Here is a 13581-nt window from a genome sequence, read left to right on the forward strand (position 1 = left end):
GCAGAGTATATTCTTTTTCTTCCACCTTCTCCTCATCCTCTTCCTCTACCGTTCAACTTTCTTCTTATGGCAAAGACAAGTAACTCGAGTCTAACGAAATAATATCCTTTCCTTCGTTAAAATCCTCTTTTTTTCTCTTTACATCCGCTGTTTAACTTTAAAGGATTTTCATTTATATGTGCGCGCGTTAAAAATTATGCAAGGACGAACACATTTTTCTTTTTTTCTTCTTAGATTTTGTCTCTTTTCATAATAACGTCTCGCATTCAAATATTTATAAATATAAATCGGAGTTAAAGGAAAATGGGCGCAAACCAGACACAGATGCTCTGTTAATTTTTTTTAAAAGGAGATGAAACATTATTTGTTATTTATACATTATTCTTCTATGAGGAAAGAGTGAAAGGAAAAAAAGAGAGAAAAAAGAAAAAGAATTAGAAAAGGTTAATAGATTAAAATTAATCGACAAGGTCATTAATTGACCCGAAAAACGGGAATTTTTATTATATAATATTACAGGTCGACATTATCGTGTCGGGAAAGAACTCATCTTGTTTTGTTGTTTGTATTCTTACGGCGATAAGAAAGTGCGTTTAAAATTGTTATGCCAAGCGCGATTTATTGAATCGAAGAGTCGGATAAATTCGAAGTCTAAGCGACTCTAATCGCGAGTGCAATGTTAAAAGTTGATCGTAATTTTCCTTGATATTCTTCGTTAGCTCGGTCCTTTTCATAAATACGGCAAGTTTCTTTCTACGAAAGTTAATATCCTTTATTCTCGAGTAATTTTGCCTTTCCGATGAAGATTCTCGATTTTTCAATTTAATTCTATCGATCTCGTTCGTCAATCTTTCGTTACTCTCTCGCCAATATATTATATCCTTCGTGATTTTCTCGAGACGTTCTCTCTCGCCATCCAATAATTTCTCGTATCGCTGAAATTTTTTTTCATATTCGTTATCGTTCGCTCGAACGTACGAAAAGCTTAAATAACATGAAAACTCACTTCTGCCATGGCGCGCGCATTCCGTTCAATTTCCTTATACTCTATTCTTGGATTTGTCGCAATCGATACTTTATCCAAGTATTTTTGTAATTCTCTCGTTATCTGAATATTAAATTAATCGACAATATTACACGCAGAGATAAATTGCTACGTTCGTTGGGTACCAACCTTGACCTCGCTAATACTTTTCGATTCCATCAGAAGATACTTCAATGTATATCGTAGACATTCGTGTCGACACTTTTGGTAAGATATTCTCTTTCTTAAATTAACGGACTTTATGATAGCCATTAACTTTTCTTTATCAGCTTTCTTGATTTCTTCGTTCGTTGAAAGAAATTCTCGGCGTGATATCAAAACAACGTCTGTGAAATCGTCGAGACCTTGGCCAAGGATAGATACCTCGATTTGTCCCATCTTCATTACCAATTGTATCTCCCTATCCTCCACGTATTGATGAAATTCTATTTCTTCTTTATCCAATTCCGCTTTTGATCGGTACAACTTATTTTGCGCGGCTAGTTTGCTTCTATAATAAAAGGCCAAGGTTTCTTCCGCTTCGGCCAATTCAACGACACAGCATCTGACCTTTGCGAATTTGAAATTGCTTCTTATCGAGATCGATGGTATCGGTACTTTCAAATACTTATACGAGAGACCTCGTTGCACCGTCTTTCTTTTTATTTTATAAGGAAGAGAGAGAGAGAGAGAGAGAGAGAGAGAGAGAGAAGAACAGAGAGAAAACTCGATTCGAGTTTTGATTAACGACGTATGCCAAAATAAACGCAAAGTGATAAATGGGATAAACGTTTATGATGCAACGTTTTGAAAAATCGTTATAATACACAAATTGTCATTTGCAAACGTATCGACGTTCTAAGTTTCTACTAATCTTACCTTCATCTCCATCTCGATCTTCAATCTTCTTAATTTACACATAGTCTTCCAATGGATATCATCTATCAAGGATGAAACGTTATTTGGAATCGAGTCGAGAGCTTGAAGATTTCGAAGATAATTCGTACACTCGATCGGCAATATATCGGATTTTTCATTGGTTATCACACACCTTCCGAGTTCCGTTAGATACGTGATAGATGTACAAGCAAGATTACCGATCCTCGGTCTTCTCTTATAATGCCTGAACAAGTGTTCGATCTTCGTTTGCTTCAAATCACCGAACTCGCTAGGGAACTTCCCTTCGAGGGCTTTGTCACGTTTAACGAGACTCTCGTATCGATTTTTCAACTCGTCGACGATCGTTTCGAAGATCGAGCAATCCTCCACGAGTCTTTGAACCTTATCCGTGATACCGGCTACTTCTTTCGCTTTAAAACGTGCGATTTTAGCATCCTCGTTGCATATACGACGATACCTTCTTATCTCACGAAGCCTCAAAAGTTTCTCTTGAAGAATCGAAGAATCCATGGCTGTCCTATGTGCCTCGAAATTCTTCAATTTCTCGTCAAAGGACATAAATCTCTTGGTTATCTCATCTGCACGAATGGATCTATTAGAAGATCGAATATTGATATTACGAAAAGATTTATCGAGAATGAATGAATGATCAACCGACCGACCCTTTGTCTCCTTCATTTCCGTTTCCAAAATCGATCGGTACTTTTCCCGTTCCGATTGCAAACGTTCCATTTTAATTTTATACGATTCCTGAGATTTTATCTCCTCCGGGGTAAGCTTGAAGGGTCCTTTGTTTTCCAATAGACAAGCTGGTTTAGGAATATCTTTCTTTATTTCATCCTCCCATCTGTAAGAGTTTTAGGAAGAAAAAGAAATATTTATTTGCAAATAAATCTCTTTTATAATTGTAAACAAATTATTCGCTCGTAATAATTACCTAAGTTCTAAGACACCGTCCATCATCTTTTCTAAAGCTAACGCGTAGAAATCGTAATCCTTCGAGTTGAGTTTTAAATTACACTCCTTGAAATTTTCTTTCTCCTCTTGGATAGATTCGTCTTGCGAAGTTACGTGAGGATAAATATCCGATACCTCGTTCTTCTCAATAATGGTAACGACATAATCGGGTATTTCGGAATGATGCCAAATCGGTATTATCGAGGGCTCGATCCTACACTTATTCTCAAACGTCGAATTTATCTCCAAAGCACAACGTTTCAATCTCTCTTCTTGTTCCCTCGCCGTTTCCATTTCTCGTCCTTTCAACGATCTCATTTCGTCGAAACGCTCGTTGAAATGATTCTATTGATAGATTTTCAAACAACGTTCGTATCGACGATGAAAAGGAAAAGAAAAAGGGAAGGAAGGAAGAAAGAAAGAAAGAAAGAAAGAAAGAAAGAAAGAAAGAAAGAAAGAAAAATGTTTGATTTATTAATCGGTCACTTGGATCTTGTTTGTAATTAACAAGAATACCATAGATGTCAATTTTATACATCGATACGTGGCTAAAAATTAACGGGACTATTCACGCAAAATTGTTTGCAATATTTTTTGCAATATTTCAAATCTAACCAAGTGTGACCGCATGAAGAAACATTTCAACGTGTATAAATATAACGAACGAAATATAACAACGATGGTATTCTTGAAATCAGTCCCCCTAAATATAATATCCAAGAATCTTCAATTCTTTAATCTTTTTTCGACGTCGAAACGCAGTCTTTGTCGCGCAGTTCAACGAGAACGATTCATTTCACGTGAACATTGCCACTTACCATCAATAAATACTCACGACTTCTAATAACGTTAATTTTATCGAGGCCATTCAGAGATGAGTCTCGCGTTCGTTTTAATTGATGAGTCAATTTAATTGTCTCATTTTTAATCCATTTATGAGTGCTCGTCCCTGATAAGAGGAATCTTTCGTCGCTGTTAGCCGATTCATAAAATCGATCTATCGTGTTAAGTTCGCTTCTCATATTTCTTTCGATAGTTACTTTATTTATTACGTTTTCATTATTATTTTCTGACGATTGATAATATTCCTCCAGCCTAAACGAGGTAAAATGTAAAAATGATGTGTGTTCGTTTGAAACAAAAATAAAAAGAAAAAAAAAAAGAAGAAGATAAAAAAGGAAAAGATACGTGCCTGGAAATGGTATCAAGTATTTCCATCGAGTACCCTTCCGACGTACGAAAATCATCTACATCTACGTCGACTATACCAAAGGGATAATTTTTAACAATAATATCGGCAAATATGGATCTAAGTTGGCAAGCTTTAACGCGTTCACAATCCCAAAATGTTTTTCTTAAATATTGACAAATTTTATAACGTGCCTCGATTTCCTCGTCGTAAAGTCTTTTCAATTCTTCGCGTTTCAATCTGGCCCTTTCAATTTTATACTTTCTATATTCCACGTCCAAATCGTAGGAGGATATCGGTAGACGTCCCGGTATCGTTTCTTTCTCGTTCGAATCAAGCAAAAGTTTTATCTTGCTCTTCAGTTCGTTTAATTCTAAAAGGATCGCACGTCTAGCTGACGTCCCTTCTATCGTTTCCTTTTCCCATCGAACTTTTTGAATATTCTCCAAATAAGTATTTGGTCCTTCGTTGTAGAATAAATCGTCGGCTTTGAAAGGAACGTCGGAAACATTCAAGAAAGCCGAGTTCGCTTCGATCGAGAACATATCATCTATCGATTGGACGTGATGACGACTGAGAGAAGAAAAAAAAAAGGCAGAGAAAAGAAAAGTGGAAATAATCAATACTACGAGAGGAAAATGACGTTAATAAAATAAAATGTGTCTACCATAATTTGCTGGCCATTAGATCGCCATTTTTTCCGAGCGATACGATCGTCTCGTTGATCGTCGTAGCTGACCTAATACCACCTTCGTTTCGATGATGGACCATAAAAATGGCAAGGATCCTTCGAATATTCGTATTATCTCTTATCACGATCAAACCGTCGTATCCAAAAGTTATGATACGATCACGATCTACGTATACTTGAATATTTTTTAATCGATGCATCGTCGGCAACGCCTCCGTCAGTACGAGATCGTTAAAATCGTCCTGCAATGTGACATTTGTATATTCCAATTCGGTCTTTTTTACGTTTTTCAAAAATATTCCAAATATTTTTCTGTTCCTTTTTTCCTTCTCCTCGACAAATATCGCCCCGATACCTTTATCTCCATTCGATGCAATTGTCTCGATAAATACGGTACACCTATAATATCTACGTTTCTTCTTGGACCATATTGTAAGGATTTAAAGTGATTTAACAGATCTATTACACATTCTATTTTCTCTTCGATATATCCTTTGACATTGCATGCGTACAATATCAATTTATTTCCTGTCATAACGTTTGTCCTTGTCGTAAGGAGAATCAAGATTTTGATAACGTCATCGTTTCGATCGTACATGAGGAAATCAGTTATCTGATCGAACGAATTGATATCTTATTATTGCAGAAATACGAACGAATATCTATTGGGTATCTATTGGGACGAATATTTACTTGGATATTTGGCGCGAATAAACCAACGCTACTCGAATCGCCATCGTTGATATTTTTCCCAATGACAAATATACGTCCAACCGTGGAATTTGCAATTCCTATAAATTTTCCCTCGCTAGAGAACTTCATTTTGTCCAATGAAATGTTCTGCAGATGATAGCACCTTAAGATTTTCGGTTTATTCGTCGAAGCATCGATGAACAAACAATTTCCTGTAATGCTGCTGGTGAAAATTATCGGCAAGTTCGGATGTGCCTTGGCGCAAACAACTGTTAGAAGAAGAAAACAAATAATAGAAAAGAAGAAAAACAAATGCACACAGTATACATACATATATATATATATATATATATATATATATATATATATATATACATATATATGCGATGCGGCATTTCAAGAAAAAAGAGAAAAGTAAAAACAAAATGCAAACGTAAACAATTTGACTGACCTTGACCGTGCACCTTCAAACTGATCCTATTCTCAATCTGTCCTGCGAAGGAATCGATAATATTCAAATAATCAAATCGATCGATAGCAGCCAAATGAGAGGAGCGTGATGCTATCTTTACAAGCTCTTTGTATTCGACACCGTCCGTATAAACAATTTCAAAGCGCGGCACATAATCGTGTGACATAGTAATCTCCATGATTTGTCCGGTCTCATCGTGAAGAAATAGACTGTCCCTTTGTTTATGCGCTTTAGCTCGAACTGGCTTTAGCTCGCGTTCATTATTATTCGAAGACCATACCTTTTGCCAGAATTCTTTCGAGTCTCTGATAAATGATTTTCTGTAAAACTAAAAAAAGAAACGTTCGATAACGACGACGTGCCAATCTAACGAATAGATGGAAAAAGAAAAAAAAAAAACTTGTTATCGGCATTAACCTGACTTACTGCGATTTCATTTGTTCGTGTATTAACGAGAAAGAGGCCGTCTTTAAAAGCAACAACGAAGGGATAACGATCGTAGGGATGCCTTGTAGATTTTGAATATTCTTCTATGAGAACGTTTCGATTACCACCGTCTGCGCTTATCGAGGAAACATTGGAAAATTCGTCGCAGAGCAATAGATTACCATCGTTTGTCCAACAAACGGAGGTTAATTTCTTTTCGAGAGAGTTCATTTCTATCGGATATAAGGTGACGATTTTCGAAGACCCACAGATTCGATAAACGCTGAGTTTACCGGTGGTTCGTGCAAATTGCGCTATTGCGTGAGGAGAAAATGGCGAACATCTGGAAACAAAAGGCAATGATAGAGATAAGCGAAATAATTATTTGTACGTCAAATGTTTAATAATTACGCGATCGTTTGAACGAAATCCTCTAGTTTGGTACTTTTAACGAAAACCTTATCACCAGTTTGCCATAGCCAAACGACCAGTTGAAAATTTGGAAAACTTGTCAATCCTATAAAATAATCCGTACCGGCAAAGGTACATGATAAATAACCATTCGTTTCTTCCATACTCGTACAAGAGGATATTTTATGAATCCTCGGATAAGTGAATATTCTAATAGTGGGATTAGATTCTTTATCCGCCACGGAGAACATCGGTATCGTCTGTAAAAGAATACTTCTTTTTGAGTATTTGTCGCTCGGCTTGAGTACGATCGAGTCGGATGCAACCCGTTTTACACGAATGAGAAAATGGGATGACTGTGACAAAGGGGCGAATTTAAATCTATAGGAAATTTGTTACCGTGTGTCCTGATAAATTCGATACGCCACTGCCTCTGTTGTCATCGTCGAACAATTCGATTCTTTTCTCCTTTGTGTTTACGTCGATGAAACGAACGTGCAAACCGGAAGCTGTCGCGAGGATATCCTTTCCAACGAACACGAAGTCACGAATCTTTCCGAATTTTATCCATCTAATCGTGGACACGAGAATTATTTAAAGTTGTGACAAAAAAAAAGAAAAAAGAAAAGAAAAAAACAAGAGAAAAAGAAAAATTAATATCGCGTTGATATACTTCGTTTGTATCGTTGTATAATCCATTTTTTGAATGTAGAAAAATAAGGTAGTTTATGCGTCAAAAGCGTCCCCTCATATTCCAACTCGTCGTACTTTGGTTGCTTAGAAACGCCCTGGGCGATCATCGATTAACGGGAAGAGACAAAATCAAGATTTTTACATTGCGGATGTCTTTTATGCATCTTCAAGCCACATTTTCATTTCCCCTTGATTTCCCGTTGAAAACACGAATTGCTCTATTGGTTTCGTTGTTTGTTCTCACGAAAATGTATTCGTTCGTATGCAATATTATTCTCTCGTTTTACGAGCGAAATGCATACGTGAAACTTTTCGTTGATTTGATGGAAAAATTATTATGCTGTATTGTTTATTATAACGATAAAGTATTATTGTGAAGTATTTTCAATCGGCATGGAAAGTCACAAGTTTTCATTTTTGAATCGTGCCAATTAATAATCGTTAATCGGCCTGAAATTTTGGCAGCAGTTTGACGTGAAATCAATATTTTGTTCTTATTAAAAAGAAGAAAATGTGGGAAAAATAAATGTGCCCCTTCAATCGTTGATAGACAAAAATACATACGCCGAACGGACAAATCAAGCGTTCATCGTTGTAAACAATAAAGCTGTGAAATATATGCGAGTAATAGAGGTAAGTGTGTCGTTGGATCGATGAATCGTGGGGGAGGTTCATAAGATGGTAGGACCGTTACCGAGAGTATCGTTCGGTACATAATAATGGGCCAACACCTTTCGACTCGACAATTTTCTTCGTACGATTTCGAATGGAATTTTCTCATTGACACCGAACGTTCTACTGCACCTTTTGACAACAACTGGCTCCTTTTCGGTCACGTGATTGACGAAAAAAGAAAGAAAAAAGAAATTCCAAAACGAACGAAAGAAAAAGAAAGGTCACGTGGACGACAACGTTTCTGGTACGAAAGCAGAAAGAAGTGTCAAATGAAAGCGTCAGTATGAAAGACACAGAAAGAGGAGTTTTAAGTTCGATGGCTGGTAACCTAATAAAACGGTACGTTTCTACCCCTTCCTAATGTCCCTGACTTATATAGCCGAACCGAACGTGATGATTTTTAATTCACTACCATTTATCGAGCTGTGCACAATGACTCTTACTATTTTGTGACTATTTTACTTACTATTTTCTAAGTACTTTGTGACTATTTATGTAACTCGGTTCCGCTTTTTTACTCAGTGTTACTTGACTCGCTTCAGTTCATTTTCACGGGATATTCGAGCGAACGAAGAGGACAGGTGTGCAACGGTGAGATTATTATTGTTGTTATTATTATCATATATGTCTAATAATTTATCTCCGATAAATTCGCACGCTTGTAAAATCAACAATTTGGACATATAAAAATGTTATAGAGTGTAGAGAATAATATTGCATAAATAAGTATTATTTATTTATCCCTAAACGTATCTGATCTAAAATGTTACGCCTAGTCGAAGATAGTATTTTTATATGAGGATACATGATAGATATCCTTTTCATACGATAATTCGTTGTTGCAAATATAATTACCGTCGTCCGTCCTCCTTGCGAGGATATATGATTTTCAACATATATGATTTTTGAAGTTTTCATTTGTTACGTCGAAAAAACATTATCACTTATAATTTTACTACTAGTTGTAAATTTTCACAGAGATATTATGCTCACAGAAATATCACCTTGATATCAATATGAATGAATAAATTTAATTAAAAATATTAATGTAATAAACAAATTCGATCGAATAATAATAATTAAGGAGATTTTATGGGGAAGCATGAAAAAATCGTCATTTTATCTTTGACAAATTAATAATACGTTGGAATGTCATTGTATTCAATTATTTTCCAAAAGAAGATCAACGTCCGCTACTTATTTTCTATGCACGACGGTCAACAACGGATACTTTGTATTCACGAGGAGAATATCAACGTCAGTTAGGACGTCTCCTCGCGTGACACTTTAATGTACTTCCCCGTTTCCTATTAATTTATAATACCTAATACTTATAATATCGCGGTAATTTAAATTGAAATTTCTCAATTCGCTTTCGGCAGGTCTAACGGAATCGGTACGGAGCGGTATCAAACGATGACATCGTTAAATGAACGAAAATGGATAATATCGAATATAATTGGGATGTTATTAATTGGTTCGGCAGTTTCTGGATTGGATCATACCGAAGCATTGCCATCTAATCATAGAAATGTATCCGCCGCTACGTTGAACCTAATGCCAGAGGCTAGGAACACCGAAGATCAGGATTCTAAAAATGAAACAATTCGTATCGCGGACATCGACTTGACAACGGAACGATATTCGATTCAATATTCTCCGAATGTCAGGAAGGATTCGAAGAAAGTGAGAATACCTTTAATGCCTAAGTCAGGCGGTAATAATTATTATGACGGTCTGAGAAACGTCCAAATTTTCACGAAGAAGGACACTTATCTCGAAGCATTAGAACATTCGCATACCAGTAAAGATCCAAAGGAAGGTGTGGTACATGCGGATGTTAAGCCGAAACTCAAGAGACGAGAATACATTCAAGGGCCAGTTTATAAGCCTGAAACGGAATACGGTGCTCCGAAAGAACCTAACACGATTTATGGTACACCAAATGATTTGGAAAGTTCTTCGAAGAGAACGAAGAATTTTTATGGTTCATCAAGCTCTAATAGCTTCTATTCTAATAGACCTGCGGACGGTTACTTGCTGCCTGATCAATCCTCGATAAACTTTAACGATTACTCCGCTTATACTGAAAATTCTTACGGGCCGCCTCAAAACAATTATGGTCCACCTCAAAGCAATTATGGTCCGCCTAGTCAGACATACGGGGTAGTACCTGTTCGTCCACAACAATATGACGAATTGCCTTTCGGGAATTCGTACATGTCGCATCAGCAAGGTGAGGCGAGAGGTACCGTATTACCGAGATAAAGTCTACTTTTTATCTTTCTCTTCTTGTCACTTTCCCCTTATCACTTATCACAATATCGATGACGATACAAATAAGTTATAAAAGGGGGAGAAGAAGAATGAGAAGAATAAACAAATCTCTTGTTTGCAGGTTACGATAGTTCAGGTGGTATACCTTACGAACACACCAGTTCGTCTCTCATCGAGTTCCCTAGGATAGATCTTTCCTGGCCGTTCGCATTAAAATTAAATGCCTTCACCCTCGCTAAGATCTTACTTAAATTGGTACTCTTCAAGATGATCGTCAAATTCATCGCCGTTATTTGCTTGTTGCTCTTCATACCCAAATTAGAGATTATCAAGAAGGCCAATAAGGACGAGGCCGAGGAAGAAGGTCGTGTTCTCGTTTCTTGTAAGTTCACGTTCCTTCTCCAATATAACTTCCCGAGTATATGGTTTCTCCTTTTATCCAGCAAGGCGTGTTACGTACTCACGCACGACGGTCATACTTGTCTCTGATTATGCAATCCATGAACGACGGAACGTTTATCCGTAAATTCAATCGGTCAGGATATTCGATCTTGCGGTTTAATACCTACTCGGATTTACGGATCTATATTTTCGTCCTAACTCCTAGCTCGTGTTAACCTTGATTAATTGCAAATGCATTCCTCGAAATATATACATTTCTTTTCCTCTTACACGGAATCCTCCTGATCAAAACATGTTCCAACATATTTTATTATTTATTATCTTTATCTTTTCTTTCTCCTTTCTTTTTCTTTTCTTATACTTTAAGCTGGCACAGCCTGGGAACGATTGAACCTTTTAACCGAAGTGGTAATCAATTCCTTTGATAATTATACGGCGCAAAATGAAGATGGAAGGTACGAGGAGAGATCGATAAATGACGAGGATTGCAGTACGATAATGTGTCGCCTTCGAAGTACGTTCCTTTATAAGGAATCTTGGAGGGATTACGTGGAATTGTTTAAAAGTTATCTATTGGAAGAGAAGGAAATTGTTGAAGGGAAACGACGGTCTATACGATGATTTTGTTATATTACGATGATCGTTAGTTAAGAGGCACCGATCGTCGAATCTCAGTGGTACCTAATTTATTTTCACTTCTCCATTTATCCATTTGCTTATGTATGTATTTATTTATTTATTTATTTATAATAGTTTAATTAGGTTATCTTAATAAACTCATCGTCCATGTGCGCGCTTATGTGTCCGACTATAAATTATATAATTAAACCGATAAAGCTCGGATCTCGCTTGGCGTAATAACAAATTATAAGATTATTCGGAAATAAAGGCAACATCTTTCTCTCTCCCTCCCTATCCTCTTCTTCTATTTCCAATGCGATTTATCGGACAATACGACATATCATTCGAGCACAGAGAAATGATTCCTCATATCATTTTACGTGCATAATACGCTCTCTACGCAGTTAGCTCATGCCCGATGCGATCACCTCAAGCTTTATTCAGGTGGGGATAGCTCCAGGGAATGGGTTATAAACGTCGTAGCGGAGTATAGCGCCGTGTCAGTCTCATTTCGATAACCATCTGTAAGCGAGCCGCAACCGAATCGGATAATAAAAGGTCTTCTACTAAGAAGTCGATATCATTGAGAGAACACGATGCAACTAGCTTTTGCATTGGGTGAGTCGTGATAACAAGGGTGATACTTGACAAAGCTTGCATCTATACGCTTATAACACAGATTTGATAAATAAATTTGATAACGTTTAATAAAGAATAAGTAGGACTTTTTAGGAAAACGTTTTTACTGAGAGGAAATTAAATTGATAACGATGGATCTCAATAGAAAAGTATAATCCGATGAATATTCTTTTATTTGATCAAATTCGATCAAATTTCCTTCCTTTTTCTCTCTCTATTTTCTTCGAAGGTCCAAAGTTTTTCCTTAATTCGTTAAATTTGTCCAATTTGCCAATAAATATCCTTTTCATCTTAACATTACCTTTCGTAAGACGATTAATTTCTATCTCGTTTGCCATTTGGCATTCTCGTCGCGTTGAGAGCTATGCCCCAAAGGCATAGATAGAAGGCAAGAGGAATTGGAACGTACCGTGAAAGTCCTTGAGCGAAGCGACTATACTAATCAGGCCGTACAAAAGCAGCCGCGATGATCTCGATCCAAAATGATCCTTGATTCCAATGAAGTAGTCCAATCATCCAATAAAAGTACGAATTAAGGCCTCTTCTCTCTTCAGAGAGCTCTTTGCTTTCGACGGCGTATCATCTTCAATGCTTTCTCTCTCTCTCTCTCTCTCTCTCTCTCTCTCTCTCTCTAATGCCGCGAAATATTTTGGAAAAATATTCGTGTAATTTTGAAAATGTCCGCGATCCTTATTATCCTTTTATTATTTAATTAGCGCTGGCATTCGCCATCATATTCGCGTTCAGCGAACGAACGAGCATGGCCTTTCCGACCGATACGAAGATAGCCGGTCAAAAAGAAATAAAGGAGCCAAAGGACATAAAGGAATCTGCCGCAGCATCCAAGGACGTGAAGGATGCTATTAAGGCTGCCAAGGAAGCGAAAAAGAACAAGAAAGATTGCGCGAGAGAATGTGGTACCGTTTATGATCCTATTTGCGCTCATGATCCTTCCGATGCCAATATTAAGCCAAGGACTTTTGGTACCCAATGTGCCATGGAAGTTCACAACTGTGAAATGGGATCGAGTGAGTATATCACCAATTTAATCCAAAATCATTTTATTTCATCATCGTCATCGTCATCGTCATCGTCGTCATCATCTTCTTCTTTTACCTCCTCCGTTTCTCTTTAATCGATTCCATTTCTTACGAGAAAATATAATTTCTGATCATCGATCGACAGGATTGGCCATGAAGAGCAAAGGCGAGTGTCCTGGGTCTGGCGGAGTGAGACTGTCATAAAATGAAGATGATTGAAAATTTCCTATATTTCGATATGTGCCAGCGCTATATATAAATTTATTATTAGTTTTTAACTCCCCTTTCGAGCTTATGCTTCCTTAGAAGCTTTCTATCGTCATCCATGCCCGTCCTTATTGTTGACGTTATTGTTATTTAACAATTTATATTACATAATATGTATATCTCTCTGTGAAATGAATAATATATAATTATAATATCGAAACAATGGTGACGCAATGGTGACCATTTAGAAATGAATATTTCATT

The 13581-nt window shown here is 36.9% G+C and overlaps 3 protein-coding genes across 5 annotated transcripts; 2 read left to right on the plus strand and 1 right to left on the minus strand.

The window, feature by feature from the left end:
* Positions 1-437: 437 nt before the first annotated feature.
* Positions 438-8030, minus strand: LOC124955888 (cilia- and flagella-associated protein 43-like). Of its 2 annotated transcripts, XM_047510981.1 has the most exons (16): positions 7437-8030; positions 7163-7334; positions 6764-7023; positions 6344-6695; positions 5906-6254; positions 5455-5723; positions 5117-5374; positions 4738-5003; positions 4074-4643; positions 3700-3976; positions 2862-3226; positions 2587-2771; positions 1904-2502; positions 1175-1594; positions 1007-1108; positions 438-935 (listed from the first exon to the last, which is right to left on the minus strand). In XM_047510981.1, the coding sequence occupies exons 1-16, from the start codon at positions 7460-7462 to the stop codon at positions 603-605; spliced, it is 4803 nt and encodes a 1600-aa protein (XP_047366937.1). In that variant the 5' UTR covers positions 7463-8030; the 3' UTR covers positions 438-602. The 2 variants fall into 2 exon arrangements, with proteins under 2 accessions (XP_047366937.1, XP_047366936.1); XM_047510980.1 differs by having other exon boundaries at positions 1904-2771; positions 6353-6695; positions 7437-8029.
* Positions 5878-12025, plus strand: LOC124955897. 2 transcript variants are annotated; one of them, XM_047511007.1, is made up of 5 exons: positions 5878-8470; positions 8654-8722; positions 9514-10379; positions 10530-10790; positions 11178-12025. In XM_047511007.1, exons 3-5 carry the CDS (start codon positions 9548-9550, stop codon positions 11429-11431), a joined length of 1347 nt encoding a protein of 448 aa, XP_047366963.1. In that variant the 5' UTR covers positions 5878-8470; positions 8654-8722; positions 9514-9547; the 3' UTR covers positions 11432-12025. The 2 variants fall into 2 exon arrangements, with proteins under 2 accessions (XP_047366963.1, XP_047366965.1); XM_047511009.1 differs by lacking the exon at positions 5878-8470 and having other exon boundaries at positions 8495-8722; positions 9514-10367.
* LOC124955904 lies at positions 11891-13537 on the plus strand. Its single transcript, XM_047511031.1, has 3 exons — positions 11891-12049; positions 12787-13098; positions 13256-13537. Exons 1-3 carry the CDS (start codon positions 12028-12030, stop codon positions 13312-13314), a joined length of 393 nt encoding a protein of 130 aa, XP_047366987.1. The 5' UTR covers positions 11891-12027; the 3' UTR covers positions 13315-13537.
* The last annotated feature ends 44 nt before the right edge of the window (positions 13538-13581 follow it).

This window comes from Vespa velutina, chromosome 19, assembly GCF_912470025.1.
Source record: "Vespa velutina chromosome 19, iVesVel2.1, whole genome shotgun sequence".
NCBI lineage: Eukaryota > Metazoa > Arthropoda > Insecta > Hymenoptera > Vespidae > Vespa > Vespa velutina.

Coding starts and splice junctions, on each gene's coding strand:
- LOC124955888 (XM_047510980.1), bottom strand. CDS start 7,462: ATGGATTATACAACGATACAAACGAA. Junction 6,696..6,763: donor GATTTCGTTCAAACGATCGC/GTAATTATTAAA, acceptor TTTTGTTTCCAG/ATGTTCGCCATTTTCTCCTC. Junction 3,227..3,699: donor GTCGTGAGTATTTATTGATG/GTAAGTGGCAAT, acceptor ATCTATCAATAG/AATCATTTCAACGAGCGTTT.
- LOC124955897 (XM_047511007.1), top strand. CDS start 9,548: ATGACATCGTTAAATGAACGAAAATGGATAATATCGAATATAATTGGG. Junction 10,380..10,529: donor TCAGCAAGGTGAGGCGAGAG/GTACCGTATTAC, acceptor TCTTGTTTGCAG/GTTACGATAGTTCAGGTGGT. Junction 10,791..11,177: donor AGGTCGTGTTCTCGTTTCTT/GTAAGTTCACGT, acceptor TTATACTTTAAG/CTGGCACAGCCTGGGAACGA.
- LOC124955904 (XM_047511031.1), top strand. CDS start 12,028: ATGCAACTAGCTTTTGCATTGG. Junction 12,050..12,786: donor GCAACTAGCTTTTGCATTGG/GTGAGTCGTGAT, acceptor TTATTTAATTAG/CGCTGGCATTCGCCATCATA. Junction 13,099..13,255: donor CAACTGTGAAATGGGATCGA/GTGAGTATATCA, acceptor ATCGATCGACAG/GATTGGCCATGAAGAGCAAA.